Raw genomic sequence first — 15,442 nt, 5'->3', positions numbered from 1 at the left:
GTGTTGTTATAACTGAATACCTTCCCCTGTTCCATAAAAGCTTGTTTTTAGGTGGAAATCATCTACAATTCTTCAAAATAAGCGCAGGAACGCATAGGTCAGCATTGCTGAAGGCTGAGATTTTGACTAGATGGACATCTCTGACGCATGTGCTGTCTGCTCAGAGGAAACCCCAGTAGCTCCTAATTCTGAATGAAGATGCTGTGAAGGTCAGCCCTGGGGATTAGAGGTGACTTTTGTTGGGCATAAATCAGTGGAAGCCTGGCATCTATAGGCTTGCAGGCTTGTCTCTGAGTTTAGGGCTTGTTTTCCTGGAAATCTCCATTCTGAACAAAAGCAGAGTGATTTGTGTAGAAGTAGCATTATTTTGTGGGGATAACTGACATAACCTGTGCTTAAAAACTTCCACTGCTTAACAGGGCATTGCAGCTGAGGAAAAGGCAAGGTATCTGTTTGCCCTAGATATTTTTGAATGCTCTATTTCAGCGGGAAACTTGATGTTTTGGTATTTGAAAAACCCTCCAAACGTCCCCTGTGGCTTTGAAATGATGCCACATTTTGGAGGTTTGGATTTGTGCCTCCAGTTATTTTTGAAGAGAACAGGAACCTAAAAATAACCATGTGTACTTTTCCAGGCAGAAATGATTGGTTTTTGTGAGCCAAGTGTTTGCACGGAGGCTGCTGGAATGAGCCATTCTGCGTGTGAATTTATGGCTTTGTGTAGCCGCTCAAACAGAGCGTTACCAGAGAGACTCCCAGCCCAGCGCTGGGGTGAGAACAGAGCCCTCCTCTGCCACAGAGGGGCTTGACCTTCATAAACTGTTGCTCTGCTACGTGATGAACGCTCCCACCCGAATGTACCTCTTGTTGCTTCCCCCAGGCGGTGACCTGCTGGTTTTCTTCCAGGTACAGCCACAGTTGAGCGTATTTCTGCAGCCTCTGTAGAGCAAATGTATCTGCTTGGAAAAAAAACCTGAATAAAAACCTGGTTTGGTTTCTAAATTTAGAAACAATGCAGGCTGGCAGCTCTCTGAAGCGGATTTCACTGAGCTAATTATCCTTTTAGATAAAGCACGGCTCCTGCATTGTCTAATCAGATGAAAATATCTGCATTACAGATGGTCCCTTCCATTCATTATTCACTAAGGAGATTAAGTTTCACAGAGAGAGGAGGAACATGATGGGGGTGGGGGTATTGGTCGGAAGAGATTGACTGTGTCCCCATAGCTGTCACTGCTGCTTTGCATGGGTGGCTGCCCTCTCCCTACATGGCCATAATGGACCATGTTCTTCTACTGGTTTAGCTCCCTTGGCCAGGAGCTAGCTGGAGTTCCCTTAGCAGTTCTCATTTTACTCTCAAAATTAGTATAAGCCATGGAGTTGACTGGAATTTTGTTGAATTTCCTGCGTCAGTTGGTGGGGAAGACCCTACTTTCCTCCTTTTAGGCCATCATTTATTGATCACTGCTCCCCAAGTATGGCAGTTGAAGAAACTGGTCATCAGGTAGCTCTTGTACCCCTTTTTGAGTGTAGCAGACCCAATGGTCTGATCCAGGAATCACTGGTTTGGTTCCAGAAGGGAAAATATAACCAATTTTCTCCCAACCGCAGTTGACCGTCTGGTTATTTCTGTGCTGCAGTATTTTTCCTGGTGAGAATTTTTCCCCTCAATTCCCTTAGCCTCAATTGGCTAAGTATGAGCTAGGGTAGCGCTAAAATACAAAAATAGATGGGTTTAAAGAGCACCGTGGTTCATTTCAATTGTCACACAGCTGAATCTTGCAAAAGTAGATGGGGGAAAATAATTCAGGCTCCATATGTGTTATATTGGGTTAAAGCATGGAGATTTTGGTTATAACTGTGCTCTTCCTAACCACATAGGCAAGACAAACGTATAGTGTAACTGGATCCAAATATAGTATAACAACCACTTAGGTTAGATTTCAAGACCTTTATATAAAGCTTAGTATTCCAAAATAGTTTCACATTACACTGGTTCTTTGTGCTCTTGCTAGACTATGGCTTAATAATTATGCTTTCCTATTTCCCAAATGCTTTTCTTTCTCCTGTTAGTGTATGTTCTCATGTAGACGTTAGAAACTGTGGTGTGGAGGACTGCAGTATAGAAGCTGACTTGCAAAAATTGTAGCAAAATAAGTCTAGTTGCCTTGCATGTGGGTTTTTCTTCTCCTGTGTCTTTGTTACTCAACCATGAAACAATTTACTAAAAGAGCGATTAGACCTTGAGACAAAATTACCTCTTAAAAGTAGAGATGGTCTCCATTCACAACAGGGCATACAGAGCCCCAGAAAAGTGTTTCAGTATATGAGGTGAGACAAACTCGGTGTTTTTAAGAACTGTTCTGATGTTGCATTGAGATTCTGACTTAGATTTTGAAACCACCTGCTATTGTGTTGTTAGGTTGGGTCTCTCTGAATTCAGTCTTCAGCATCTGCTCTGTTTCTACTATTGTGGGGATATCAAAACATGCATTCCCCCCAGCAGCTGTGAAAGTACAGGTAGTAATTCTGTTTTAAAGTCTTATTTCAGCTTGGCCATTTGGCAGAACAGATAATTCCGACTAAATTCAGTTATTCTAACCTGTTGTTTTCAGCGTATTTAGTTACTAACTCTTAAGGCTCTTTGCAAAGTTCTTGATCTTTTGCCTGACAACCCTTGATGTTCCCCCCTCAGCTGCAGTGTATAGCTTCTTTTTTGGGTTTTTTACTCTTCCTTTCCTCCAGAGAAGCAGACTCACTCCTCTTGGCAACTATGGCTTTGTCCTCCACAATGGCTCGAACAGGTTTTCCTCCATTTGCCATCCCTTGTGTGGCTCTAAGTGTTGTTGCACTACTCGAGAGGAAGAGGAAGGCACCAGACTCTGGTGTTTTGCTGTGACAGGTACCCTGGCTGGATAGCAAGCTTTGGGAGTAGCTTGAGTGTCTCTGCATTGCAGTGCAGGCACTTCTGTTTGAGTTGTCACTAAACAAGAATAAGTGCTGGCGTGTAAAATGCTCACTTCTCTCCATACAAAGAAAGAGATGCAGAAGAAGGATGCTAAGCAGTCGCTGTCATTGCTTTGATATTCTTGAGGTTCCAATGTAAGCCATCATCTTTCTTGCTCCTTCAAAGTGTGTCATCATCATTAATTATATAGTTGCATATTCTTTTTTTCCTCTCTTCTTATCTTTCTCCTCAAGTCTCTTTCTGCCTTACTTGTGGCACAGCAAAACAGTGTGGCCCATAGATTCCTCTCTCATTTCAAAAGCATGACTGAGAAAACATTAATTTGTGGAAAAGCAATGCGGCTGTGGGTATTAACCTGAGACTTGATGTGGTTTCATCAGAAGGGTACTATATAAGTCACTGAAGTCATAACTGTAATTATTTTCAAATAAGGCTTCTATGTTACTTGATTTTCAACTTAAAAGTGTTACAAGACTGATGCTTATCTGTCCATTGCAACAAGAGCCCAAATTACGAGTCAGTGTTTCTGGCAAGTGCTGTGCTGAATCCCTTTTCTCTGGTTCCCCCTCTGCTAAGAGGGTCTGACCAAGCCATGGGGCTCAGGGGGATGTGATGTTTTCTGTACTGGTGCTGTGTGGCATTGCTGGCTTCTCCATGGAGCACAACCTTCACAGGGCATCAGTGGTACCCAGAGACCCTTCCCTGTTCATCCCATGGCAGGGGAGCACCCGAGGGTGGGAGCAGAGCAGGAGGCACCTCTGGGACCCAAGGAACAGGCAGAACCCACTGCTGAGTCTTTAGAAAAAGACTTTTTGGCCTTATTTGTAGTGGTATCACTGAGCTGGTACAGCATGTTTGGCCTTCTAAAGGAAAAGGGGTATGAAGCAAAAAGGAACAACATTAACTTGTCTGTGTGTGTGGTTTTTTGTGTTCTTTGTCTTTTTTTAAGCTGGAAAGAGGTGACTTCCTCTCAGAAGAATGGAGAGAGAGAATTGCAAACACAAGGTACAGTACAGCAATTGAATGCCGCTTTATGAACTGGATATTTGGAAGTTTGTATAATGGAAATTGGGAGCCTGGCCAGCTTTTTATATAGAATTTCCATAGCAAATACCAAAAGTCTATCTGCCAACTTTTATACTGGCCTCTTTAGATCCTGTGTTCTGACTAGAAGAATGGGTTTAAATGTGTGTCCCATGATATTACATACAAGGGTGTATCCAAGATAAATTCTGGTTATACAGAGAAGTATAAACCTGTGTTTGTTCTGCATATCCTCGTAGTTGGTGTCAGTGATTCTGGCAAAATGTGAGTTATCTTGGCCATTGGTGCATACAGCTAGGCTCACTTTCCATTTAAAAAAAAGGCTAAAGACCCAAGTGATTCTGTTCCAACTTAAATGAGGAATTAATTTAAGCTGATTTTCTTGAAGATTTACTCTTGTGAAAATCCATACAGAGGGTTAGACTCCTTTTTGATGGTAGCAAAGAATGGAGTAAGTTTGTTAAAAGCAATAAAATATTCTCCTGTATTTTTAAAGGCTTTGCATTCTTTCAGCGTTATGGACAGAAATAAGTCTTTGTTGTTATGTGACCTTCTGGGCCACCCTATAATGTGGGGGAATTGAGGGTCGTCAAAGAGGGCTCTCTGAAAGCCTTCAGCATTCTGGCAACTCATGGATTGCTTCTAGGACACAGTTTTAAGAGTTACCCCATCAAGAAGACATTTGCCAGGCTGATGACTTTTGTGTCATTATGTACCTCACTTAAACTTCTGGAGGTGCCTTTCAGTTTGTGGACAGCCTTGTCCCAGCCTTGCAGCATGGTTTGGCATTGTTGCTTGCTATTCCAAATGCAACTCCTCTGCTGTCTGTGCAGCCTTCCTTGGGACAAATTTACGGGATTTTTAAATTTTTAGCTGAAGTACAGCTAACTGCATGCAGAAATACTGGTAGAAGTTTTGTATGCCCGCTGATCCACAGCCACCTTGCTCTCTGATACAGAAATTCCAAAAGCTGCAGCTTTTTACTCACAACTGCGAAGTGTTTGTTTGTTCCCAGTGTGCCAACTGTTCAGCGTCTGCTCTAATGAGACCGCAGATTGTCTGATAGATTCACTTTGGAGCCATCCCATTTAGAGACTCAGCTGAAGCCTCACCCTTCCCATGAGCCGGGCTCCTGTACTGGGACAGCAGCGTATTCCTGTGCGTGACCGTGCTCTGGCTTGGCAGCACGTACTGAGACGAGGGCTGGAGTCAAGGGGGACGGGGGCTCCTCCGCTCCTCTTGTGCATACAGAATATCGTGCCAGAATGAACACTAAAAAATATATATATCTGGCAAGCTCTGGGTTTTTCCCTTCCTTTCCTGGATGTTTTCTCGTCCCATTAATTCGCTTGGCTGTTTTGCAAGGCCTCATTTTTGGCACATGGTGGGAAGCAGGAAGAAGAACCCCCTGCTAGCCTCACTTGCCAGGCAGGGTTTCCCAAATTTCCAAGAGCAAGGCATAGCAAGAATAATTTTTACCCCCCTTTGGTGTATAAACACTTTTTTCATCCGTGGTTTTTATTAACTTTTTCTGCTGCTCTTAAAGTCCGTGTCTTTGTTGAACACGCTTCATGTGTGGAGGCACCAAGAGGGGAGTTTTCAAACAGACCCCTTGCAAAGAAACCGGTTCTTCACGTTGAAGCAGGATGCCACAGTGGCTGTCACCCTTGGTGTGTGCGGGGTGCTCAGTGACATATTCTGATTCTTTCCCAAACACTTCTGTAATTTCTGTGATTCTACCTATGTGCAGGTTTCTTTGTTCTCATATGACTGCTTTTTTCAGGAATAAAACCCCGTCATTGGATTTCCTAACCCAGAAAGAAAGATGCAAACCCTCTGCTGTGGGTTAAGGAGAAGTGCTGGGTTTAGAACAGGGAAAATGTGCTGAGAGATATCAGCTGCCTCTCTGCATTATGGGAGGAATTTAGAGCTAGAAGAGAAAATAGATTTTGCTGTAATATTTTAAATACATGTGAAGAAGTAATGGGATTAAATGTGTCATGTTAAAGTATTGTTTTTCGTGTGTGGGTTAACTACTGTGAGTGTGTTGGTAGTTGCTGTGTTGGTGTTTGATCTCACCATGACAGAAAGGTGAAAACATTTTGCACATTGTTTTTGTGCTAAAACTTATGGTGCAAAACTCGGCTGTATGCTGAGGGGAACTGTCAGAGCAGGACATCTTTAATGCTTTTTAAATGGAATTATGTGGGCAGTGCCTGTGAATGCTAAAGGTAAAGTACTTTTTTGTGTCCCTATGCAAGAAGAAAGCATTTTGTTAGATGGAAGTAGCTGTATAGGCTGGTACAAGCAGCATTTTGCAGTTTCATGTGTGACTGTAAAGGGTACAAGTGCTGTGGGTTGTGTTGAGGGGGTAGCTATGTGTATAGATGTATTTGGGTGCCATTTGCCTGTCCCTCTTCATTAACTACACCATTACCTTGCAGTGTTATTTTTGTGAATAACTTTGCCTTTGGTCCTGAGGTGGATCACCAACTGAAGGAGCGATTTGCAAACATGAAGGAAGGTAACAAATCAAACTTTAAGCCTTTTTCCTTTGGTTTTCTGCTTACTGTGGGCGCTGCTGGTGGTAAGGGCTTAGTAGCAGCCTTCAGTAGCCAGGTTTGGGGGCTTTCCTTCTGTGCCTTGTGGGCAAGCATCTGCACTGCAATGGTCCAGTTCATGTATCTGCTCTGAATTCAGTTACTGGATTCTTCTATTTAAAGTTGTCACATTTAATACTGGGTATTCACTAATAAGTATTAAAATGGGGACACTGTCACTGGATGCCTCATGTGCTTCTCAAGAAGTCTCATTGCAGACACTGGGGTGTCCAGTAACCCTGCTGTGGCCCTTACATTACCAGTGATGTCTTCTTCTTTCCTCTTAACCTCTTGGATAAGTGACGGTTTTATTTGGTTGTGGTAGGAATTACAAAAATAAGTGTTTCTGAAAAGTAAAATGTGTGCAATGAACAAAGAAGCCGTGGCTTCCCATTGTACAGCTTTGTGCTGTAAATAATGTGGCTTTTGGGCTCTGGTGCAGACTGTAAAACCCCAAAACTGAAGCTGTCATCTTTAATTTTAGTGGTTGTTTTTTTTTTCTTTTAAAGTTGTGTTTAGTGGTGGTGCAAGAGAAGTGGGAGGGTGGGTAAAGGCTCAAGAGCTCCTTACAAAATGAAGAAACCAGAGTTCCCTTCCCAGAAGGTGCCCAGGCTCTGTGCTTTGGGCTGAAGTAGCTGTGAAATGAAGATAGTGTTCTTAAATAAAAGGAGCTTGTGTATAAAAGACACTAACTAGGAATGAGATAGTGATGTTCCTAATTGAAATTTCTATAGATTGCCACTGAGAATTAATGCACTTTTTTGGAGGTGTTTTGAGATCTGTCATTTTAAAGTGACTCTTGAGGTGTCACCTCATAGCTAGCAGGACTTTCTTGGATGCTGTCAGAATAAGCTTTAAGTATTTTTTTTAATGATATACAAGTGATAGTTTTAATTAGGGCTGCTCTTTAGGGCTCTGCACTGGGTTATATTTAATAAGTAGTCATTTCTAGAAGGAACAGTGGTAGCTGACCGCTTTCTTTTTTCCCTCTTTTTTTTCCAGGTGGGAGAATTGTGTCCTCAAAACCTTTTGCACCTCTGAATTTTAGAATTAACAGTCGAAACTTGAGTGGTACGATTGCCCTTTTTCTTGTTTGTTACAATGATGGTGTATTCATTATCTGAACATGTCTGTAGAGGATTTTGTTGCTCTTTAAAGAGTTGTGTAAGTAGAAAAATGCTGTTATATTTGTACAGCACACATGCCAATGTGACATGTATTTAAATTAAAAAAAAAACCAAAAAAAGCCCCCAGCACTGGAACAAACACGTATTTTTTTTGTGAGGTTCATCCTGCTGCAATTCAATATCTGTTAAAGTCCATGTTTCCCTGGCTAGGCATCTTTTATAGTTTAAAAGAAATAAAGTGTTTCAAGGTGTGATTCATTTTGTTGTTAACTACAAAGAGCTGCAGTGACCAACTTGCACACAGGTTATACGGTGAAGCTTAAATTTGGACAGGTAAATTCAGCCAGCTGTGATTTGTAAGGCTCAGAAGCTGAAATGTTCAACTTTGAATGCCTTGCCTTGCGTCCCATAAATTGATCAAACTGACCTATCCCAGGAACGCCCAGTTGCTGTTTTATTGCCAACAAAGTTTTCTGGTTTTCTTCTCTGAACGTAGAGATGATATTTGCCAATGTTGTGCTTTCCAAGTATGTGAACTGCAGTTTAATGAGATTTTAAGGTTACTAATACCCCGTGTTGCTGGTTTTGCTTCTGACCTTCTGTCAGTTTTTATTGTTGAAATTTTGCAAGCAAAAGAACGGTCCAAGCTGGGTTTTACACATACTTACTGTGTCCAGTGCAGAACACTCCCTAAAGTTAGAAACCACCTTATTCCCTTCCTTGTGCAAACACACTGAATAACATACTGAGTTACAAACCTCAGGCTGGATTTTCCATTTTTTGGCCTGACACTCGTTGTAAAATACTTTTCAAGAATAGTAATTTGAAGACTATCGTTAAGGCATGTCACTGAAATTGTGCCTTTGTGAGTTATTTTTACTAAGATTGAGTTGTTGTGAATATCCTGTGCATTGGACACCCAAAACTGCTCTTTTCCTTCCTGGTTCATATTCTTTTCTGTAGCATCTGATTGTTTAGAACCTTATTAACCATTAAGCCCTGGCTTGCCAATCCTTTGTGGATATGTACTTGAAAATAAAAGGAAAAAGAGGTGGAATGGCACTCATGGAAATCCTGAAGCCTCCAAAGAGCTGAGATCAGCCTGTCAGTTTGCTAATAAGACAAAAAGCACCTGAGTAAAGCCTGGTACCTCTGTTACAGCTTGCTAGAACTAGATGAAATATAAAAAGGCACTTCTGAGGTTTCAGTTAGGAGACCTGCCTACATAAATGCATTTTTTTTGGCCTCTCAAGCCTTTTCTTTCCTGGCTTCTGACCATTTCATTATCTCTCTTTGCTAGGTTTGGGAGAGTGCATTTACTAAACACGTGGTGGGGAGGCGAAGGGGGCAATGTGTACTATTTTTTTCCGTAATAAAAGCCTCAGTTATGAGTATCAGTTGAGCCAGTTCTTCATCCTATTTCACCCCAGTGTGGATTCACTGGGAATACTTTTCTAGAATGCTGAAGCTTTATATATCAGTTGTTATTTAATGTGAATGTTGATGTTAAAATTATATAGAGATAGCTAATTAAGACTTGGGTGAATGAGATCGCTTAGCATAAGAGCAGATAATAGCTTCCACTAATAGGAAACTCTTTCAGGGATTCAGATAAGACCTTTGAAATTACCTTTGCATGCTAGAAACAGTGAGGGAAAATGGTGAAAATCAGTGTTAGGTCTTAATCCCATTCTGTGACCCTCCTGTATTCAGGAAACACCACTGTCAAGTGAACACGCATGGGATGTGCTGGGCCTGGGACGTGTTCCAGTCTTAATGGCCCTCTCTAAGTGACACTTGCAGGGAAATGTCATCCCTTAGAGCTTGTGGCATGAAATGTGGCCGATGTCCTCCATGTGCAGAGAAGGTGATTTAATTCTGCTGTGCTGGCTTTATGCTGCTGCCCTACAAGGTTTTTCATGATACTTGTATTCAGCGGGCTATTTTTTGTGCCTGGGTGTGATCTGAGTCATGTGGCTTGCCTGTCTGTCTATGTTTCGATCTAAAGTATGAACAGTTAAATAATTTAAAAAACACACTGGACAAGATAAAGCTTTAAGAAGCAGGCAACCTTTTTTCTTAATCCCATTTTTGTCCTTAATAGTGCCATCTGGAAAAAGAAATGGAAATGCGGCAAGAGTTGGGACAAACCAAAACAAGTATTAAAAATGTGGTTAAAACAGTGGTTGAAGTTGCTGAGTCCTAAAGCTTGCTCTTTGACTCTTCTGGGTAGTTTTCTGCTGAATTAGAAGTGTACCATCGTTTCTTCTGCAGTTATGCTGCTCACTCAGTTGTTCAGTGGTTCTGGAAATGCTTAGACACATCCCATACCTATTAATTCTAGGGAACAAAAAAAATTATGGGCAAGAAAGCAAATATAAAACATGTTTGTCTTCAGTCCAAATATAGTGCAGTTACAGTTTACATGGGTTGAATCTAATGATGTTCTGTTGCTGGTCCTACCTAATTAAATCCTGCCTGTTACTGCAGATGTGTTGTTGCTGGCTTCCTTGTTAAAGTTGTCTTGTAGACATAGGAGAGTTTCATTTATTAAAAGCTTGCACTAGCATATAATTTTTACTCCAGAATAGCTGACTATCTCTGAAGAAATGAAAGGTAGATTTTCAAAGTATCTTAGATTTTCTGTAGGCTTAACCCAGCAAGAGAATACGAAATTGCTTTTTAAACTTGCTGCAGTGTTTTCTTCTGGGACACTGCTATTTGAGGGCAAAGCTCACGTTTTTTGCTTTGAATATGCCATTACTGTTGCATGGCCAGTTTCAGCTGGATAGAACAGAGTGGTTTTCCCTAACTTGACTTTCCTCCTTTAGATATTGGCACTATAATGAGAGTTGTGGAGCTATCACCACTGAAAGGGTCTGTGTCATGGACCGGGAAACCAGTTTCTTACTACCTGCATACTATTGACCGAACCATAGTGAGTATAAACACGGGCAATAAATCTCTGGCTCTTTTACCATCTCTAGAATCAACATGCCAACCTCAGATTTTTGTTCCTAGGAGCAGTTTTCGTATTCCTCTGTGTATTTACAGCCGTGTAGCACACCTAACTGGAAAGGGTGCACTTCACCAGTTACCTGCTCAGTCCAGCTCAATGTGCACATCTCGCCGTGTGGCTTCAGCGCGGCGTGTTACACAAACACTGTCATTATGGACAGTGCTATAGTAGGCTGTTATTTTGTTGAAGGTGCATAGATCTACACGTATAACTCCTTCTCATGCTCCAGAATACACAACTGTGCAAAATGGTGGTCTTGTGCTAAAGCTTCCACACTGAGTACAGTCTCTGTGGGTCTGTAATTCTTCAGTTTGCTTTGTGGTGTACAGACCATTTCATTCCATCATATTCAAGCAGTAAATCTCAATTTTAGTTGAACTTCCAGCTGCTGTAGCCAGCCAAAGCTCCAAAACAATGCTGATGCATTCACTGTTTGTTTGTTTCTTTTAGTGAAAGAAAACAGAAACAGCCCTGTAGAAATGTAAACTTGTGTGCAGAAATAGTTTATTCCCACATTGAGTTTTTTGCAGTATGGTAGTAGGACTATTTTTCTAAGTCTGCTGTAGTCTAATAATGCTTTTGTTAAAGAATATGCTAGACTGTAGATAAATATTTCAGTGGAGTACAAGAAGTGAAGTAGCTGAAAATAACCTTCTGCTGGGTGGAGATACATGACACAGTGCTTTAAAACAAGGACAGGCAGTGGTGAAGATGATAAAACCTTGCTGAGGCTTGGATTATGTCCGGCTACATGACGTGTCTGTGTCGCTTAAACGGATACACGACGTGTCTGTGTCGCTAAAAAGAAGGAACGTAAATGGCTGCTTGATGTAGCTTATCAGAAGAAAACCAGTCAGGATTTCTGCAGTTCAGCATTTGTCTTAATCTAAAATTTTGTTCTTAATGTATTCATCTGTTATGACTTTGAAAATAACTATCTTATCTTTCTATTTGCAGCTTGAAAACTATTTTTCTAGTCTCAAAAATCCAAAACTCAGGGTAAGTTTCAGTCATTTTCTGTAGAAAACTCACAATAATGGAGCAGCTACTATGAGGATTTTAGTCAGTTGTTGAAGATGTACAGAACTGATAGAAAATCAAATTTTCTTGATAAGCAAGGAACATGGATGTGGAGCTAATTGAAATGGAGCATCATATGCCATCAAGCACTAATACAATCATGTTCAAGAGCTTTCTAATAGAGAATTAATGGGGCAGCCGCAAGGTGCTTTTCCCTTGCGTTGCAGGTTTATAAAGAGCTATTCGTCCATTAAAGAATTGGCATTAAAAGAGGAAGTGAGAGTTCGAATCTGTCCCGGTGTTCAGTCATGAAAATGAAGCTGAAGAGCACTCTGAAGTGTTACTTTTGGGACGTGCTTTTTGAGACGTGAAGTGCGTTGTCAGTGCTGTCACACGTGGAATTAGGCTTCAGGTGGTTTGCTTCCCAAGTGTTGCAAACAGACTAATGGTAGCTTTGAGACTGGGTTATTTCAGACGGCTGAATTCAGACTTGGGAGGAAAGAAAGACTTCTCAGTCAAAAGCAAAAATGCAGGGTGTCAGCCATGTACTTAGAACTTCTCTGCCTTTAATGGTGAAGCTATTTAAATCTGCCATTTGTCGGGCCTAGCTGATAACTTGCTTTAATTGAAGAGGTGTTGGTCTTGCCAGAATTCTTATGCAAATTCATCCTTACCTGGAAGGTACAAGAAAAGCTTTGGGATTTTTGAAATTTCCTGTCCTTACTGCTGAGTAGAAAATCAAGCTTTAAAGTTCTTTTTTTTCTTTTCAGTCTCCTCTACAGACTTGTCTAAAGTTGTTTTAGATGATGATTAATGGCTTTGCCATTCCAAGTCATGTAAGATTTTTAACGTGAGGTAGCAACAAGTGAAAAGTTGGGAGTTTGGGTAAAGCTGTTGAAACATTTAATAATAAAAAAACCCCAAAACCTGTAGCACCAGTGTGCGTTCTGAAGGATAGAATTAGGAAGGGCAGAATAAGGAAAGAGGTTGGAGCTTTATCTCCTCTGCCCTGTGGCTGCACATTTAAACCCATTATAGTAGGTAATGCAGTCCAAAAAGGGGACTTGCACTTATCTTCCTTTTCCCACTGAGTGTTGCCTAAGGCAAGGCAAGTTTTTTCCCTTGCTGGTTAACAACAGGGATTTTTTTTAATTAGGGATTGTATGATAAAAGCACTTACACCAGCTCTTGTAGACTAAGCTGAAAAACACAGTGATTTGTATTAAAAGTGCTTAATATATGAAAAAATTATTAAGTCTTTTAAAATGTTTGTCCAGGAGGAACAAGAGGCAGCTAGACGTCGTCAACAAAGAGAAAATAAGAGCAACACAACTACTCCAACGAAGGTTCAAGAAAACAAGGTGAACATCCTGTATTTTTGTAGAGTAAATGTGTTTTTAGCCGTGCATGAACTCATAATCTATGTCAGGAAAAGCCTGGTTCTGTGGGAAGACTGTTCAAACATGTGAGCTGGAACAGGTGTTGTTGTGGACAAAAATACGATGGAGTGACTTAATAAAAGCTGCCCTTGGGAATCGCACCACTAATTCTGGAAAAAAGGCATTGCAAGAGGAGCAGAATAGTTGGTTGTCCACCCTCGCTTACTTTCAGCACCAGCCAGCAGAGATTTCCCTGACTCGCAACCCACTGAATGGAGCTCAACGATGAGTCTGCTTTGCAAAGACTCATTTCCTTTGTCATTCAGTTGCATAATACTGTTAGAAATGCAGTGACTGAAAAGTATTGTATGTACTTTGACTTTTTAATGAAACTCAGTTGAAGAATCTAGTCAAAACAGGGTGAGTAATCAGCTTTTAGACAACAGTTACAGATTTCCTTTTCTTTAATGAGTAAGTCCAGAAGAGAATTAGCACAGCCTTTTGGGTGCTGGGGACAGCTCTTATCCCAAGCAAATCTATTTCACTGGCAAGTTATTTAACTACAGTGCATGAGTTTCCTTTCATAAAATTATTAAAGTTATTAATGCTTGCTTAAAAGGAATGCTGCGTATGTGGGTAGAAATGACTAAAGAATTTTCGGCTTTTAAAAATCTCGTAGGATTCTGGTGCTGAAGAAGAAAAGGCTGGGACAAATTCTGTTAAAAAGCCATCTCCCTCCAAAGCACGGAAGAAAAAGCTAAGTAAAAAAGGAAGGAAAATGGCAGGCAGGAAACGAGGTCGTCCCAAGAAAATGAACACTGCAAATACAGAGCGAAAGACCAAGAAGAACCAAACTGCCCTAGAACTTCTGCATGCTCAAACTGTTTCACAGACATCTTCATCCTCTCCTCAGGGTGAGTTCAAGGCTGGCAGTGGAAGAAGCCTCCCCCTGCCACATAAGTGTAGATCTGAGGCTCTGAGTACATGCTTGGAGGTCATTCTCCCTTCATTGCTAGGTTTAGTTTGGTTTTGTGTCATAACTTCTCCCTTGCCACCACAGCAAAGCTTCCCTTTGAGGTGGTGGTGTGCCTCTGTGAGACGATGGTGATTGAACCTGTCTGTAGGTACTTGGCCAGAAGCTGGAGCTGAGCCATGGCTGACAGCTTGTCTGTGCTGCTGTAGAGTCATAGAAGGGTTTGGGTTGGAAGGGACCTTAAAGATTATCTAGTCCAACCCCCTCCCATGGGCCGGGACATCTCCCACTGGACCAGGCTGCTCAGATCCTGCCCAGACCCTTGAATAAGCTTGCTTGGACCACTTGGTTACTCTTCTGAGAGATACTGCCAGAGAACTCTGCACAGCGAAGGGACATCATGAATCGTCTGTGAGATACAGTGAAAACATCCTTTATCTAAGGATAAATTGTATATGTCCAAACGCAGTGTGTTGAACTAGCTAAGTTATTGGATCTCACATTGTAAATGACCTGTGTTACTGTACTTGACAGAAATACTTTCATAATCTGAAAGGTTATCTTTGCTTCTCTCTTTAGATGCGTACAAGTCACCTCATAGTCCATATTACCAACTACCTCCTAAAGTGCAACGGCATTCATCTAACCAGCTACTGGTGACACCTACCCCACCCGCACTACAGAAGCTGCTAGGTAAGGCTGTCATGTTGTCACTGTTTGTCATGGGAAACTCTGCTTTGAGGTTTCTGAATGTAAAGTGAGTCAAAGGGCTACTGATAGCCACTCTGGAATGCTGTGTGTTGAGCAAGAGAGAGGAATAGCTTCTTCTCCATCTTCCTTTACCTGCCCCACTTCTGTTGGCATCACTTTGAGGTCTCTTCTCTTGCTTGTTGCTAAAGTTGATGTCTTGGTCTGCATTTGGTTTTTTGACATTGTTTAAGCTCTCATTTGCACAAAAAGCAGTAAGCTTGGGTCTAGCAGGAATCTGAAATAACTTTAAATAGAAATGGCTAGTCAGAAATAACTTTATTTTAAATGAAACCATTCTCTTATTCTTAAATGATACAGTCTTGGAGAATACCACTCTATTTTGTCTGCAAAACTTAAAGTAAACGAGATGCTGTCTGAGTTTTTGACGTCACAAAGGTGGTGTGGTTGCATGATATGCTCTACATGCTAGGGGTGATTCAAGGAAAAACTTGGAAGGTGTTTTTTGGGTCTTGTGATACCTTCTCCCCAACTGTTTCTTACCTTCTCCTTAAGAAGCTGTCTGGGCATGGCTTGAATGGAGACACGCTTTGCTGGGTTAAAA

The 15,442-nt window shown here is 41.3% G+C and overlaps 1 protein-coding gene across 1 annotated transcript; it reads left to right on the top strand.

Annotated features, from left to right (window-relative positions):
- Positions 1 to 6,526: 6,526 nt before the first annotated feature.
- LOC104536557 (histone-lysine N-methyltransferase, H3 lysine-79 specific-like) lies at positions 6,527 to 14,823 on the top strand (the record flags this gene model as incomplete). The annotated part of the gene is made up of 7 exons (XM_010179211.1): positions 6,527 to 6,536; positions 7,615 to 7,683; positions 10,571 to 10,677; positions 11,716 to 11,757; positions 13,056 to 13,139; positions 13,837 to 14,071; positions 14,710 to 14,823. Coding segments are annotated over exons 1-7 (661 nt in total), but the record flags the coding sequence as incomplete, so codon positions are not given.
- Between the last annotated feature and the right edge of the window lie 619 nt (positions 14,824 to 15,442).

This window comes from Mesitornis unicolor, unplaced genomic scaffold, assembly GCF_000695765.1.
Source record: "Mesitornis unicolor isolate BGI_N332 unplaced genomic scaffold, ASM69576v1 scaffold28462, whole genome shotgun sequence".
NCBI lineage: Eukaryota > Metazoa > Chordata > Aves > Mesitornithiformes > Mesitornithidae > Mesitornis > Mesitornis unicolor.
The sequence above is the reverse complement of the archived record's forward strand: the minus strand, read 5'-3'. Positions and strand labels throughout refer to the sequence as shown.